Source organism: Phoxinus phoxinus, assembly GCF_949152265.1.
Source record: "Phoxinus phoxinus genome assembly, chromosome: 12".
NCBI classification, from domain to species: Eukaryota; Metazoa; Chordata; class Actinopteri; order Cypriniformes; family Leuciscidae; genus Phoxinus; species Phoxinus phoxinus.
In genome coordinates this window covers 2,984,826-3,002,325 of record NC_136887.1, presented here as the reverse complement: position 1 = coordinate 3,002,325, position 17,500 = coordinate 2,984,826, and the positions used below count along the sequence as shown (strand labels likewise).

Genomic DNA, 17,500 nt, shown 5'->3' with positions numbered 1-17,500 from the left:
TGTTTAGCCCCGCCCACCGATTCATGCATTACATGAAACTCATTATAATATGCAAAACTGTTATCCAATCATAGGAGTGGGCGTTTACTTCCAAGTCTTCAATGCGACGCCCATAAAAACGAGCGTTTCAGGAGCTAGCCTCAAAACCAGGGCAGAAAATAGCTTCTTACTTATTAATTTAGGTGTTTTTGAATGTAAAAAGGTCATAAGTTGACCTCAGACAACAATATAAACTTTTTTAAAAAGCCAGTTCATGACCCCTTTAAAATGTGTTAGAAACCAGAAAGGTTTTTATTTAATACTTGTTTGTTTTATTGTGATTTTTCTGTGTTGGTATAAGCTATGCTCAACCTAAGGCTGAACAATTGCGGCTATATTCAGAGATTTGATAATGTTTGTTTGTTTGTGTTTTTGAAGTAATAAAAACAATAAAATAAAAATTTGCCTACTTACACTACGCCCTAAAAGTATACGCTCTTTTTGTGAAGAAAACGTACACACTTTTGAGTGTGTAGCAGAAGAGTTTGAGAGCTTTGGGACATACATCACTCATTACACACATCTGCACACACACACACACACACACACACACACACACACACAAACACAAACACACACACACACACGCACACACACACGCACACACACACGCACACACACACACACACAGTGTTTCTGGACAGATGTTGAGAGATTGCTGATGATATTTTAAATACTTTTCTCTTATGCTATAAATATGTGATATTATGTTATTGCATTAAAGACCGTTGCTCAAAGGATGCTGGTTTCATTATACATTTTATTTTATTTTTATGTAAATTTCATATTGTCAAACGTAAATAAATTCACAAATGCCAAACAGAATTTTACAGCGCTTAAAATGTGCAGATGTCACGTCAAAATCTAAAAATAACAAAGCAATTAAAACAACTGCAATATGCTCTTCATTTAAAATTTTCATATCAAACATATCTCTTTATGCTTATTCAACAATATGTACATCTGTTCTCTTTTTCCTTTTCGTTCTTTTTGTTAAAAAAACAAGAAACGGAAAAGACTAATGTGATGCACACTAATGCCAAACATGACTTATGTATCAACTTATTTTATTAATAATTATTATTAGCATTATTAAAGGCCTACATGACATAAAAAGCTGTTTTTTAATTAAAAAAATTATGAATTATTTATTCATAAAATGTAATTCTCCTACTATACACACACCTTTATTAAATAAACACAGCGGGATTCTGAAGACTATATCGACGATATTGATGTTTCTTTTAGTTTAAAAATAAAAGTAGAAATTTCACACAGAATCTCCACAATTTAGTCATGTTTCAATTCAACTTGTTCACTTACATTTATAATAATATGATTTAAAATGAAAGTGTAGTGAACAGCATACAGTAATCCTCTTTTCCCACTGAAAGGCATGATTCCAGGAAACATGGCACATAATCATCAGCACTAATGAGTGATTGACAGCACGAATGCTCCCATGATTCCCTGCGCCGGATCAAACCCACAGAGTCTGTGTGAGCTCCAGGAGCGAGCTCTGGATCATGTGTCTCTTCACAGAGCAGACTTACTTTAACCTCATCGGTCACAGCCGTATGACACTGGCTAATTCTCCAGAGTAACGCTACGCTATATTCCACATCAAAATCAAAAGAGTAGGAAGTTAGCCTACATTAAAAAATTATTTCTTGATAACACACTAAGTATAACCAGAGAATGTCCGTAGACGGGCTCTGGTATAACACACCGTTGCCATGGAAAACAGAGCGTTGCCATGGACACGGTGTTCTTTAACGGACGCAATAAACTCCTTTTTAAATCAATATTTTGTGTCAAATTATTAATTTATTTGGTAGGTACCCATGTAATAAGCGGGATAATGTAGAGCGAGGCGTTTGTTATAGCGAATACACTCCGCTTCGTATCGGGTCCCGATCAGTCGCTATAACAACTGTATATTAGCTCAAAGGGGAAATATTAATAATTAATCATAATTGGTAATTATGGATTATTATTAATATTACCCCTGCCTCGCTCTACATTATCCCTTACATAATATATAGCCTATATATATATATACATATTTTTCTCTATTGTGACATAATTTTCATGACAATTGTGCATGGTTAAACTTTATTTTTATTTTAACTTAATTGCATGGTTTCTTTCTCCTGCTGAACACAAAAGAAGATCGGTGAAGAAATGAGTGACCAGTCGGAGAACCGAACACTGACCTGACCCTAACCCTAACTTGTGGCCCATTATTCAAAATATCTTCTTTTGTGTTCAGTAGAAGAAATAAATTCATAAGTCACAATGCATAACAATGCTAAAGATCCTAAAATAAGTGTCATTTTCTTTAAAGAATTTCTGGTCATTTTTGGGTGAAATACAACCAGGACATTTTTCGGGAGATTCACACAATTAAAGGGCACTATTATGCAAAATTCACTTTTACATGGTGTTTGATCATAAATGTGTGTTGGCAGTGTGTGTACACAACCACCCTATAATGATACACATCCAACCAGTGTTTTTTTTTATCCCCATAAATCATAAGCACTGTCTCAGAACGAGCTGTTCTCAGAATCAATGCAGTGTCCCGTAGAATTGCACAAGCCCCGCCCACGACTGTTGATTGACACTGCAGTTTGAGCGTAGACCCTCCCTGAGAGAGCTGGACACAGGCCCCGCCCACGACTGTTGATTGACACTGCAGTTTGAGCGTAGACCCGCCCTGAGTGAGCTGTACACAAGCCCCGCCCACGACTGTTGATTGACACTGCAGTTTGAGCATAGACCGCCCTGAGTGAGCTGGACACAAGCCCTGCCCACGACTGTAGATTGACACTGCAGTTTGAGCATAGACCCGCCCTGAGTGAGCTGGACACAGGCCCCGCCCACGACTGTTGATTGACACTGCAGTTTGAGCATAGACCCGCCGTGAGTGAGCTGGACACAAGCCCCGCCCACAACTGTTGATTGACACTGCAGTTTGAGCATAGACCCGCCGTGAGTGAGCTGGACACAAGCCCCGCCCACAACTGTTGATTGACACTGCAGTTTGAGCATAGACCCGCCCTGAGTGAGCTGGACACAAGCCCCGCCCACAACTGTTGATTGACACTGCAGTTTAATGCGCACTTCTTAAAGGAGAACTCCGGTCAATTTTAACATTGAGCTCAATTTTTAGTAAATTTGGAGTGCTGTCAATACAGAGAACAACGACAAAAATCGGTGTTGCCTACACTGTGTTATCCTATTTTTAAAATTTGCACCCTATTGACTTGAATGGGGCAAGTTTTAAACCTGCTTTTATCCTCTTAACATATTTGATGTGTCATTACAAGTGCCCAGCCATGTTGAGTGATTCCTTCAGAGTGAACACGGGTGAATCTGACTGCAGGAGATGTGAAAAATATGAATAAAAATGATGTTATATCAGCCAGCGCAAATACCTGTATTTAGTTCCTGTTTTCGGTGGAAGTCCAAAGTAGTCGATTGTCGAGTTCACGCGCGTGATCATAGTAACTAAACCTATGCGCGTGAACTCGACAATCGACTACTTTGGACTTCCACCGAAAACAGGAACTAAATACAGGTATGTGCGCTGGCTGATATAACATCATTTTTATTCATATTTTTCACATCTCCTGCAGTCAGATTCACTCGTGTTCACTCTTAAGGAATCACTCACATGGCTGGGCACTTGTAATGACACATCAAAGATGATAAGACTAAGAACTGGTTAAGTTTAAAACTTGCCCCATTCAAGTCAATAGGGTGCAAATTTTAAAAATAGGATAACACAGTGTAGGCAACACCGATTTTTGTCGTTGTTCTCTGTATTGACAGCACTCCAAATTTACTAAAAATTGAGCTCAATGTTAAAATTGACCGGAGTTCTCCTTTAAACTGTGTTTATTCTCACAGTGATTTTCTGCAGTAAAACTAACGCTTCATCTTTTGTGTGATGTACAATAAACTTAATTGAACTCATCAGTATATTTTGGTCATCGTTCAGACAGGGTTACCTACAGCAGGCTTGTATTAATAGTGGAGCAGATGACATAATCTATAATAAAATCTATAATAGAATAAACACACATGTTCTATCTCTATCCAGCATATATTCTCTAGCTCTGTGGGCATTATTGTCCGACTCGAACACCCTTACTGTGAGTTTCTGTTTTGATATGATCATCTCTCTGTGAGATGAGATTGTCCTGGCTCTGAGGGCGCTGGTTAGGCTCCGCCCCCTGTGCGTGGAACCGCATCTCATTAACTGTTAAAGGAGACACACTAAAACGGAGCGTCTTTCTCAGCCCCCAAAAAATGACGATTTAAACATGCTGTAAAAAAAATTATGTGGGGTATTTTGAGCTAAAACTTCTCACACACACACTCTGGGGACATCAGAGACTTATATTACATCTTGTGAAAAGGGGCATAATAGGAGCGCTTTAACACAGAAAGAGAAATAGTATTATAAGACAATTATTTATTCCTTAGTTGTACAGTAGTGTTTAAATTTACATTTGATTCATGGTGCTGTCTATGCTTTTAGCTCTATAGATTTATTTACAGACAATCAGTGGCACATTTCCCAAGTCCAGCATTATATCTGCGGCAGTGTGTGTGGGCATATTACCAGGACACGCCGCATCTGCCGTTCTCCTGTCAGGGTGTGTCGCGGTTACGGGAACTCTTCAGGAGGATGTGCGCAACACTGCTATTATGATGAACATGTTCATTGTCTCTCAGAGAAGTATAAGTGTTGCATTTAAAAAACACATTGGAAATGAGCAACATGACGTGCTTCATGTTTCTTGACAGAAAAAAACACAACACTGTGGGTCTAACAGAGACGTAGAATGCCATTTATATATATGCAGTGATTAATCGTCATTAATCGCATGCAAAATAAAAGTTTGTGTTTACATAATATGTGTGTGTACTGTGTATCATTATTTTGTTTATATAAATACACACATATGCATGTATATATTTAAGAAAAATGTGCTATTAATATATAAAACATTTATATAATATAATTTATGTATAAACATGGATATACATGCAAATATTTATTAAATATAGACATGCATATGTATGTATTTATATATATGAAATGATTATACACAACACACACACATATTATGTAAACACAAACTTTTATTTTGCAAGCGATTAATCGTTGCTACTTAAGGGAGTAGTTCACTTTTTAAAAAACTTTTGTGATAATGTACTCACCCCGATGTCATCAAGATGTCCATGTCTTTCTTTCTTCAGTGGAAAAGAAATGAAGGTTTTTGATGAACACATTTCTCCATATAATGGACGTCAATGGGCCCCAAACGGGTCAAGGTCCAGATGACAGTGTCAGCGCCGCTTCAACGGGCTTTAAACGACACCAGACGATGAATACGGGTCTTATCTAGCGAAACCATCGTCATTTCACAAATAAATAAACAAGTTTAAGTTTTATAAGCACAAGCGCTCGCCTTGCTCTGTTCTGTGATGCGCGTTCGTGACGTCACGTAATACGCAGTTACGCTGTAAAGGTCACGCTTCTGTGAAAAGTAAAAAAAATTCTATCTTGACGAAAATGTTCTTTTAGGCTTTTTAATATTACAACACCAGGATACACACACGAGATGGGCATTTTAACCGATAAACTGACACAAAGACATTTGAATATGTGTGTATGGTCCTCCTTCCGCACATCTGTAAACACTGACTCGTCAAGCGTGACCTTTACAGCGTAACTGCGTATCACGTGACGTCACGAACGCGCATCACAGAACAGAGCAAGGCGAGCGCTTGTGCTTATAAAACGTAAACTTGTTTATTTATTTTTGAAATGAGCGATCGCTTCGCTAGATAAGACCCGTATTCATCGCCTGGTGTCGTTTAAAGCCCGTTGAAGCGGCGCTGACACTGTCATCTGGACCTTGACCCGTTTGGGGCCCATTGACGTCCATTATATGGAGAAATGTGTTCATCAAAAACCTTCATTTCTTTTCCACTGAAGAAAGAAAGACATGGACATCTTGGATGACATCGGGGTGAGTAAATTATTAGCAAAAGTTTTTTTAAAAGTGAACTAATCCTTTAACTAATACATAACTACTTTCCATTTATATATTGATTCATGTATATAACTACTTTAATCCCTTTTATTTGAATGGAGAGCCGGCGGCACGAGCGACAGTGATGAAGCATGTCCAGAAACACGACAAAGTTGAGCTATATGTTTAGCTTTATGCAAATGAAGAACGGCTTCCGGTAGCGAACACAACCGCTGGCATGCGAGTCCGTGGACGGGCCTGAAGTGTGTTTCATCAGCAGATCTGAGGCAGAAGTCATGAAACACAACAGTCTCCTGTGAGCAACAGAGCTTCGGAGATGAGACGTAATAAACGCACTTGTGGAGCAGAGCGTGGTTTGTCGTGGCTTCCTAATATAGACTCACGCTTATCCATTCAGAGCTGAGGATATAATGACAACGCCACTGTCCAGTTCATAGACTCTTATCACACACACACACACACACACACACACACACACACACACACACACACACACACACACACACACACACACACACACAGACACACTCACACACACGGGTCTATAGCTCGCTTTATGCAATCAGAGTTCAGATACTAACAGCCAACGTGAGATAAACACACATTTTCTGAAGCAATCACGTCCTATCAGCTGCTTCCACGAGTCAGTAACACTTTACAATACGGTTCATTAGTTAACACTAGCTTCTGTATAACTAACATCAACTAACTATGAGTAATACACACAATTAATGTTAGTTAATAAATATCCAGCTGTTCATTGTTTGTTCATGTTAGTTCACAGCGCATTAACTAATGTTAACAAACACAACCTTTGATTTTAATAACGTATTAGTAAATGTTGTAAATAATATGACCTAAGATTAATAAATGCTGAAGAAGTATTGTTCATTCTTAGTTCATGTTAACTTAGGTAGTTTACTAATGTAAACTAATGAACCGTATTGTAAAGTGTTGGCGACGAGTGTGTGATCTGTGTGATCGTGACGGGACACTGTATGAAAACTGTCTTTATTAATCATCAGCTGGAATCTGAAGTTAATTGTAGGCCTAAAGTATCGGATTGAGTTTTGAGTTTTGATGAGCCTGAGTGGCATATTGCCGCTTCTATGGCCCAGTTTTATTGTGATTCCTATGACTCGTTGTGTACTCCTGGTGTTGAGAAGTGTTCTGGTGGATGGGGTCACGAGTGGACGCCTCTAAACACAGGAGTGAGCGGCTCTGAGACGCTGTGAGCTCGTCCACTTTCTCCACTTCCAGAGGGAGCTGAACACACACTGCTGTCGTAGTGCAAACGCTCATGTGGACGGATGTGTTCAAACAGCCACAAAACACGTCTTCTCTCCGGCGACTGACCTCATGCGGGAACATTATGGGCAGAGCGATAGCAGACGGGGTTTACACTTAAAGGATTAGTTCACTTTTAAAAAAACTTTTGCTGATAGTTTACTCACCCCGATGTCATCCAAGATGTCCATGTCTTTCTTTCTTCAGTGGAAAAGAAATGAAGGTTTTTGATGAACACATTTCTCCATATAATGGACGTCACTGGCGACCAAACGGGTCAAGGTCCAGATGACAGTGTCAGCGCCGCTTCAACGGGCTTTAAACGACACCAGACGATGAATACGGGTCTTATCTAGCGAAACCATCGTCATTTCAAAAATAAATAAAAAAGTTTACGTTTTAGAAGCACAAATGCTCGCCTTGCTCTGTTCTGTGATGCACGCGCATCACGTTTGTTGACGTCAATTACGTTGAAAAGGTCACGCGTGACGAGTCAGTGTTTACAAGTGTGCGGGAGGAGGACCATACACACATATTCAAATGTCTTTGTGTCAGTTTATCGTTTTAAATGTGGTGTATGGGTGTTGGAATATTAAAAAGCCTAAAAGAAAATTTTCGTCAGGATAGAAATGTTTGACTTTTCACAGAAGCGTGACCTTTACAGCGTAACTGTGTATCACGTGACGTCACGAACGCGCATCACAGAACAGAGCAAGGCGAGCATTTGTGCTTATAAAACTTAAACTTTTTTATTTATTTTTGAAATGACGATGGTTTCGCTAGATAAGACCCGTATTCATCGTCTGGTGTCGTTTAAAGCCCGTTGAAGCGGCGCTGACACTGTCATCTGGACCTTGACCCGTTTGGGGCCCATTGACGTCCATTATATGGAGAAATGTGTTCATCAAAAACCTTCATTTCTTTTCCACTGAAGAAAGAAAGACATGGACATCTTGGATGACATCGGGGGGAGTACATTATCAGCAAAAGTTTTTTTTAAAGTGAACTAATCCTTTAATCGGCTGAAGACACAAGTTTGGTTTTACAACAAACTACACACTGGATCGTTCACTGAAACTGAAAGTAACTCACTCCCGCTAAACGATCACTCTTTGAATTCTCACACTGCGAACAACACAAGTCGACTAAACGTTTGCTGAGAAGTATTTCCTACTAAAGCAATGACTCTGTAAGCGTATCCAGAGCAGACCAGTGGGAGTGGCCTTGGACGGCAACATGCCCAGTGCATTATGGGTGTTGAAGTTTTTCTAACCATTTGGCAAAAGGGAAGACAACAGCCTTTTTTCATGAGTTTGTGAAGCAGTAAGTTTAGATACTGCAAAAACAGCAACATTATCACCTCGTTGCGGAAAAATAAAATGTAGCATTCAGTAGCAAATCTATTTTATTAATAAAACTCATGGGGCAGCTGCTCAGAAACAGTTCCTGTGAGTGTTCAATCTATAAAGTTAATATATGAATCTCACTAAACATAAATCATTGTTTCTCTGGCATTGTGCTGGCTTGAAATTTCAATGGGAATCGGATAGCCTACGTGATTAAACGTGGGTCCAGATTTTAGATATATCTGATTTAAAGCCCACAGCATATGTCGGTCGTGAGACTACAACTCTGACCTATACGCTTATTTTAAAACCCATCAGTTGCAAAACAAGCCATGATCACTGATAATTAACAGAGAAAATCTTGAGGGTGAAGTTGAATGACTATATTAGCCATGCATTGCTACAAATAAGTGACAGAACTGCATATTGCAACAAAACTTATTTCCTATATCTGTGTTCTGACTTCTGCTTATTCGTGTCTGTTGTCTAGATGCATATTCCACAACTTTACATGAACTCGATTACAACTGCACCAAAGTCATCACATAAATATAATGCAACATAACCAATATTATGCAGATTTATTATGCAAAAGTCACTCTGCATTTTAATTATTTGATGTGCCAACTCATATATTCAGGCCTCAGATCTCAAAGATTAAATCTTTAAATGTCCTGCCTTTCGTTGTCTAAGAGGTTTACCAATACCCATGTGATCCAGTTGGGCAATAGCATTTAAGACATTTCCAAAAGTGAAAAGAGTGTTTCCAAAGCATGTACAGTGACCGGATCCAGCATTGTGTCCCACACACACACACACACACACCCAATCATGTGTGTTTCTGAGTCCTGCACCGCATGCCAAGCCATACATTCAAGCACATTAAACCAGACTCAAGTTCACCATCGCCTAAAAATAGATAAATCATCAAACCCTTCAACAGATGCATGTTAGTCGTGTGTGCTCAGCCCATTGTGCTGCTAAAGCAACGGCTCGAGGCAGAACTGGTTACTAGGGCGGGGACTGAGCACACAATGAGGAATAATGGATACCAGATAGAGCTTTATTTGTGAATATGAAAACAAAGAATATTCTGTTGGGTTCAATGAGCAGCAGAACTCAATCCCATCCTGACTCATTCCCAACCTTTCCATGTACGTGCGCACGGTGAGCTTACATGTGCCAGCCATGTGCTCGAAGCTTCTGATAATGTAGAATAAACCAATTAAATATCTCATTAAATCCACGTTCTTCCTACAAGCTCAGACCTACAGCAGGGACCAAACTCTGAGACTGCGTTTGCATTCTCCTCTTAGCGGATACAACGCTTTGTTTACTAATTATAGCATCCACACAACAAGTTTGGTTAAACATTAACGTGAACTTCTGAATGTCTTAATATTGGGTGATGATCTTTATCTTGTGCTTCAATGGAGCAAGAACATAAGCAGTTGCATGATCAACATCACACATTTTCTTATGTGATTAGTGACCTACAATCTGAAATATTTCTTAAATTCAGTTTTTGTCTGGAATTAACTTTTGTTTTAACACGTTCAGTATTGTCAATGTGCCCTCAGACTTTTGAACCCGAGCATGTATAAGTTCACTTCAGGTATCGAAACCCTATAAAAAGCAATTATTTGAACTTGCACTGATCTATAGGGTAAATCTAGGCTTGAAATGGACCTGTGTGTCTATATTATGCTTGAGACACACTCTGAACATTCAATCTGGGAGATGGAGGAGTGAGAAGAACAAATCTAGGATTCATCCGAGAGAAACACAGAGCTTCTCCCATGGATGAGGGATTCTCATCACTAGCGTTAGCTCTTCTGCTCTCTGTAATGACCCTGTTATTACAGATATCATGTGTTATTATGATAGATATAATCATCTTCTTTGTTGAACGCATAGTCAAATAAGTAAAAAAGCATGAATTGCTTTAAGAAATGAACAACTTGAACATCACCAGTCATCTTCTCACTCCTACGCAGCGCACACTGTCATCCCAATATAGTTCAGGATCTCGTATGCATGAGTGATATTTGCACAAGAAATCAAGATATTACACATCTCTATCCACATTAAATCAGACTAAAATGCTGATTTCTGTTGCAAGGCATGTCAATCAATGGCCAGCCGATCCATCTCTTACCTATCAGTGGTTTGGGTGTTGTATTCCCCATTATTCCCAGTGATTGCTCTCCCTCGATGACAAGTGGATCGCGAATGCTTCTGCTCCTGATCCGTCCATTTATGATCAGATATAAGGAATATTTTCTCAATCACAGCTGTGTGAAATCTCAACGCGTGTGAGAGTCAAGGCGTCTTCATACTATCATGCGCACAGAAGCGGCTTTCCAAGCCATCGGCGTCTATTGGCGCATTGGCCAACCCTCCCCGCGCCTCATCACGCACACTACACGCGACGCGAATATCTACAACGCGCCCGTTATAACCAACAACACTGGCATTGCAAGAGCGCGTCGCGGCGTCGATTTGTAAAACATGGGGCGTTCACACCGGATGCGTTCTTGCGTTCAAAAACAGCTCGCGACGCGACGGAACTGTGAACGCGGGGATCTCAAGAAGCATTGTTAAAATCTAAACTATTTTTAACTTGCCACGCGTCTTAAAACGCAACGCTATTGGCGCGAGGCGCTGATAAAAACAGCGAGACGTCTTACGACCCCCTACAGTAAACGCGAGGACCTTCACAACACAAGTGACGCGTTTCGGTGTTCAAAACAGCTGTGAATGCCGGTCTTTCTCAAGTTGAACTATTTATAACTTGATTCGCCGTCTAAACACGCAACGCTCATGCAAGAGCAAAGATCAACAATTAGCGAAACGATGCAACAAACTATAATTTTCAGCTTTTTAAAATGTTTTCCTTTTTCAAATTCGCTATTTATTATGATAGTGTGTATAGCTACTAGCCTACTTTGTCTAGGGGGAATAGCCTACAAGACACTCATAGAAAATACTGTTGTAGCCTAGCCTATGCATTGGTAGGATACTTGTTATATTTCATATTTATTGGGTAGCCTACATTGCACTCCAGGGAACGTCAAAGAATAAAATTATCATCATTATGCATGTCCAAAAATCACTGTCTATTAGTGTTTTTATAGGCAGGGTTGCCCAGCCTCGTGGGTTAAACGTTTGACAAATTGCATTTAAATTATATTTGACAAACGCTTGTATTAAAAAAAATTATATTATGATAAAACTGCTAAGTTTCGTGAAGTAGGGCCACTGCGAGCCTTTGTGTTAATGATCACTAGTGTTTTTCATTTTATATAACTTTGATTGTGACATAGATTGAATGGCATGTTTTGATTTGTGATATTTGGGATGTGGTCATTGGGTCTCATTGGGTTTTGTAAAGCAGACCTGGCAACCCTGTTCAAAAGTGACTAAATAAATATCTGTAGATCTGGGTCAAGCTTATTTCATGCAAATAAATAAATATACTACTGTATATAGAAAAGCTCAGAGAAGGTTAAAAATAAAAGATGACTTGGTTTATATAAATCACCTGGCTCTTAAGAGTTCAACTTGTTTTTGTCTGAATGTCATGCATTTTTATAATTTCCCTTTTCTCGAGAAATTGATATTTAAATGTAATGTAAACTTTGCATTTTTTTATTCCTGCAAAAGCAATCAAGCCAGTAGATTTCAAAGCACTTCAAAAAAAAAAAAGATTAAGAACAGATTGTAAGGCTGAATATTTCATGGCTGCAGAATAATAGTGGGTATTTTTGAGAAAGACACAAGCCCTTATGAGGAAATCCCCTCGCTCCCCCGCTCGGTCTCCTCGTAACCTTGAGCGCTGGGATCATGCAAAAGCTGCTTCCGGTCTTGTGAGCCGAATCTGTCTCTGAGGAGGCTTGTCCAAACAGACCGAGCCCATGACCGCCGGCCACGGGCCAAGCGCTGTTCAATCTGCCCCAGACCTTCTCAGGAGACGCTCACAGTCATCTTCATTTCGAACAACAAAAAAGATTCAAATAAAACCAAATATAAAAATACAATAAATGTTGCAACCGGAAAAAAAAAATCTATGAAGTATTTTAACAACAATATGTTGAAAAAGGAGCGGGAGGAAGCAGAAGCTTTATTTACATTATGCACAGTGGGATCTAGATTGATCATTCGGTTCAGACTGCAACAAGACCCACGGTTGCTCCATACTCATGCATTTGAAATCATTTCAAAACGCCACTGCCTAGAAAGTTTGGTTACACTTTACTTTGATGGTCCCTTTTGAACATTATGTTGACTATAAGCAGTAGCGTACCGTGGGGTTTCAGTCAGGGCCTTCAGTAACGATCACCCCCCCCCCCTCGTAATGTTATTTTTCCCGAAAATTGTTATTTTACACATGTATTGTATCTGATTTAACATTATAGCAACCTCCCCCCACCCTGTCTTCAGCGCGGGCTAGCCGTCGACACATCGCTGGGCCTCTGGGGCGATCTTTCACTACGCATCACAATTTGATTGGCTGATAACACACGTCAGTCAAAGTTATGATCAAATGGTAAATGGCAGCTTCATCGGAAGGCTAGCTATACTACTAGTGCTAAATAAACCATATTCCATACTTCCAAACCATATTTATACTAGTAAAAATAACCATAGGCTATTCTTTCTTTCTGGGAATATAGTCGTAGCGTACTGATAGACAGACATGTTCAGACACACATTCATTTAATTTAATTATGAAAAAATATATATTTTTGATTTTGACAAGGCCAGCAGAGAAGACCCTCTGACTCTGACGGCACACCACGGACTATAAGTAACTTTGCAACTACAGTACATGTCAACTAACTCTCATTAGAGTATTATAGACTGTCTGTTTAATAACTCTTTATTGTGATGCTCTTCAACAGACATGATAACTTTGCTTAATGTTACTGCTTATTATTTGTTTATTATAACTTTCCTTAATAACTTTGCTCAAAGTTACTTAATGCTACATTAAGTAACTTTGCAACTACATGTCAACTTATTCTAACCCTAACCCTACCAGTCTACTAAGGGCGTTTTCACTCCTGAAAGTTCATACATTTTACATTCGGTAAGTTTTGGTTTGGTTTCACACTGCAATTATGCGAGTGCACTGACGAACTGTACATGCGTCCTGTCGTCATCATCTCTGTGGGCGGCATCTCCACAGTGATTGGTTTGTAAATGGACGTGCGTCTGACGTCAGCGCGTTGTCAAATCGGCGGGTAACTTTGACAACAACAATAATAATAATACATTTTATTTATTTGGCGCCTTTCTGGGCACTCAAGGTCGCCTATGACCAATGAATGAACAGTTCAAAGTTCAAAGTTTCTTTGAAACTATATTGTTATTAGATTTGATTAGATCAACCTTTATTTGTCTCACAGGTGAGACATTTTTAACATTTACAGCAGAAAGTGGATAGCATGGAATAAAGTAAAATAATAAGTGACATTAACATAATACTAACAATATTGTAAGATTGGAAATAATCCAAGATATTTGAAAGGAACAAGACATTTGCTTTTCACTCCCTCTTCTCTAAAGGCACAGCAGTGCTGATAGTGATCTGGACCTGTAGGCCAGAGGTTTTGGACAATAGGGAAGTTGTGATTGTCTGATTGGTTAGTTTGAATATCCCACACCTGGTGTTAGTCACATGGTCGGGGGAAATGACAAAAGAGGATTGTAACTGTTCTTCTGTCTCTTTTCGGATGCTGGCCTGCTCTTGAGTCAAAGACGCTCTCTCTCTCTCTCTCTCTCTCTCTCTCTCTCTCTCTCTCTCTCTCTCTCTCTCTCTCTCTCTCTCTCTCTCTCTCTCACAGGTAACATTTTACATTTATGCTGGGTACAATTAATGGTTTAAGTTATTATCACATGAACCTATTTTGTAAATATTTTAAGTGTAAACATAACCTTATTTTGTCATATTGAACCTTTTTAATTCATGGAGTCAGATTAAAACGAGATGATTGCATATGTGAATATGTCTTATTTAACCAAATTACTTTGCGACGCTAAAAAGACGATAACACGCGCGTCCTTCACCAGCTGGACGGAAACCGGAAGTTGGGCCGATCAGCCGGATCTTACAATATCAAAATTCAAAAATAAAGTGTACAATACTAAAAATTAAAAGACTATGTTTTTACACCTATAAAACAAATGACCAAATATAAAAACAGTGCAAGTGAATATATGTGGTTTCTGTGTAATGCTTAACAGTGCTGATTATAAAGTCTCACGGCCGCAGGAAGAAAAGATCCTCTGAGTCTCTCCTTCACACAGTCTGCCACTGAAGAAGCTGCTCAGTGAGGTTAGGGTCCCATGAAGGGGACGGGACGAGGTCTCCAACATGGATGATAGAGATGTCTCTCACCCTCCTTTCTCCCACCACCTCTATGGCTCAAGTGAGCAACCCACGACAGAACCGGCCTTTTGAATCAGCATGTTTAGCCTCTTCCTCTCTGCCATTGTAATGCTGCTACTCCCGCATACCACAGCAAAGAAGATGGCTGACCATGCCACCACAGAGTCATGAAAAGTCCTCAGGAGTGAACCCTGCACTCCAAAAGACCTTAGTCTCTTGAGCAGGAACAGTCTCTTCTGGCCCTTCTTATAAAGGGCGTTGACTGTGTCTGTACAGTCCAATTTATTGTTAACCTGGAAGCCAAGATACCTGTTGTAGTCCACAATCTCAATGTCCAGCCCCTGAATATTCACCGGTACCGTGGAAACGAGCGTACTCCTGCGGAGGTCCACCACCAGCTCCTTAGTCTTCGCTGCATTGATAAGGAGGTTTAGATTGCACCAGTCCACAAAGTCCTGATTCAGTTCTCTGTACACTCTGTCATCCCCATCAAAGATGAGACCAACGACGGCAGAGTCATCAGAGAACCATATTATTATACACAGTTCCCACAGGCCAAATAATGTCACGTGACCTCCCTGGAGATGCCATCTTTGATGGGATAAGCTGCTGTGTTTACAAAGTTTTACAAGCAAATTTCAAGTTCGGTGCATGAATATACACGGTATAAAAATAAATAAAACTTGCGTGCAAATTAATTAATATAATGCGGAACTACTTTATATGCGGGTTCTTTAGGGACATAATCTGAGATTGCAATGCTGGAATGTGTGTGTGTGTGTGTGAGGGAGGGAGAGGCGCGGGTGCGATCGAACAGTGGAAACAATGTTGTTTTTGTATGTTTTTAATACCTCGTCATTTTGTTCATACAGGACATCATTCAAACTGCAAATTGCATCGGTATACTGTAAAATCCAAATTTAACTGTGGGGTGGTGCGGGGTGGTGATGGCACAATGGATAAGACACATGCCTTTGGTGTGAGAGACCCGGGTTCGAATCCACTGTGAGACACCAATGTGTCCCTGAGCAAGACACTTAACCCCTAGTTGCTCCAGAGGCGTGCGACCTCTGACATATAGCAATTGTAAGTCGCTTTGGATAAAAGCGTCAGCTAAATGAATAAATGTAAATGTAAATGTAACTGAACCTCCGGCACGATTTGAACATCCATTGACCCAGCAGGAGATGACCATTTTCACTTTTTATCACGAAATTAACTCGTTTTAGCAGCTTCTTCTAATGTTCTGCCCACAGAAATGGCGCCGGGTCGGCAAATGCCCGTATGTTGTGACGTCATGTAGGAACTATGTATAGCATTACTACCTGCAGCACCAACTCTACGCGAGGCTAGTTCAAAATCGCCAAATGAACGTCCTCGTCGTTAAACATTTGATCAACGCCGGCGGGAAAGGAGGAGAAGACTGCAAGCGGTTTTCCAGTTAACTTCTTATTAAGTCGTCAGACATATTTCAAATTAAAACCTTGTCTCCTCCTCTCCTCATGTGCTTCCACGGCTCATCTTTCCTGCTATCTTTGTCTTCTTCGGCTATGCGGGAACAAACGGATCTTCCTGTAAATGGTTTGAAAGTTCGAACCATACAGAAAATGCTTTCACACTAGAAACGAACCAAACCTTTGTTCAGTTTGATCCGGACCAAGACTACCTCTTTTCATCGGACCAAATTTCCTCTGTTTGGTCCGGCCCGTGGTCCGGCGGAGGTTTCACACCGGTCATTTTGGTTCGGATCAAACTGAAAAGTCAGAAAATCCGGACCAAACAAGGTAGGTGTGAAAGGGCCCTAACTCTCTAATGAGAAATAAATGACATGTAGGACTTATAGTCAATATAATGTGCTAAAGGAACACTCCTCTTTTTTAGTAAATAGGCTAATTTCCCATCTCCCCTAGAGTTAAACAGTTTTACCGTTTCCGAATCCATTCAGCCGATCCCCGGGTCTGGCGGTAGCACGTTTAGCATAGCTTAGCATACATCATTAAATCTGATTAGACCGTTAGCATCTCTCTCCAAAAAATGACCAAAGAGTTTAGATATTTCTCCTATTTAAAACTTGACTCTTCTGTAGTTACATCGTGTACTAAGACCGACAGAAAATGAAAAGTTGTGATTTTCTAGGCCGATATGACTAGGAACTATCCTCTCATTCTGCGTAATAATCAAGAAACTGCTGCCGGACCAGCAGCGCAATATTACACAGCGCCTGAAAGTAGTCCCCAGCTCGGTAACTTCCAACGTGACCGGCACTAAGTTTGTTTTTTTCAATATCCCAAAATAAGGAAAACATAGCTAATGTACTTCAATATTAAAGCTATTACATTGTAATATAAATGTTGCAGGTT

At 39.9% G+C, this 17,500-nt stretch overlaps 1 protein-coding gene across 3 annotated transcripts in view; it reads right to left on the bottom strand.

The window, feature by feature from the left end:
• Positions 1-17,500, bottom strand: part of neurl1b (neuralized E3 ubiquitin protein ligase 1B) — a 78,362-nt gene that overhangs the window by 28,893 nt on the left and 31,969 nt on the right. Inside the window, exon 1 of one of the 3 annotated variants that reach the window (XM_079630154.1) lies at positions 10,905-11,682. The exons of 1 other annotated variant lie outside the window; for it this stretch is intronic. In XM_079630154.1, the coding sequence (XP_079486280.1) occupies positions 10,905-10,935 (31 nt within the window). In that variant the 5' untranslated portion in view covers positions 10,936-11,682. Of the gene's footprint in view, positions 1-10,904; positions 11,683-17,500 lie in introns of those variants that run through there. One more of the 3 variants, XM_079630153.1, reaches the window with a different exon arrangement.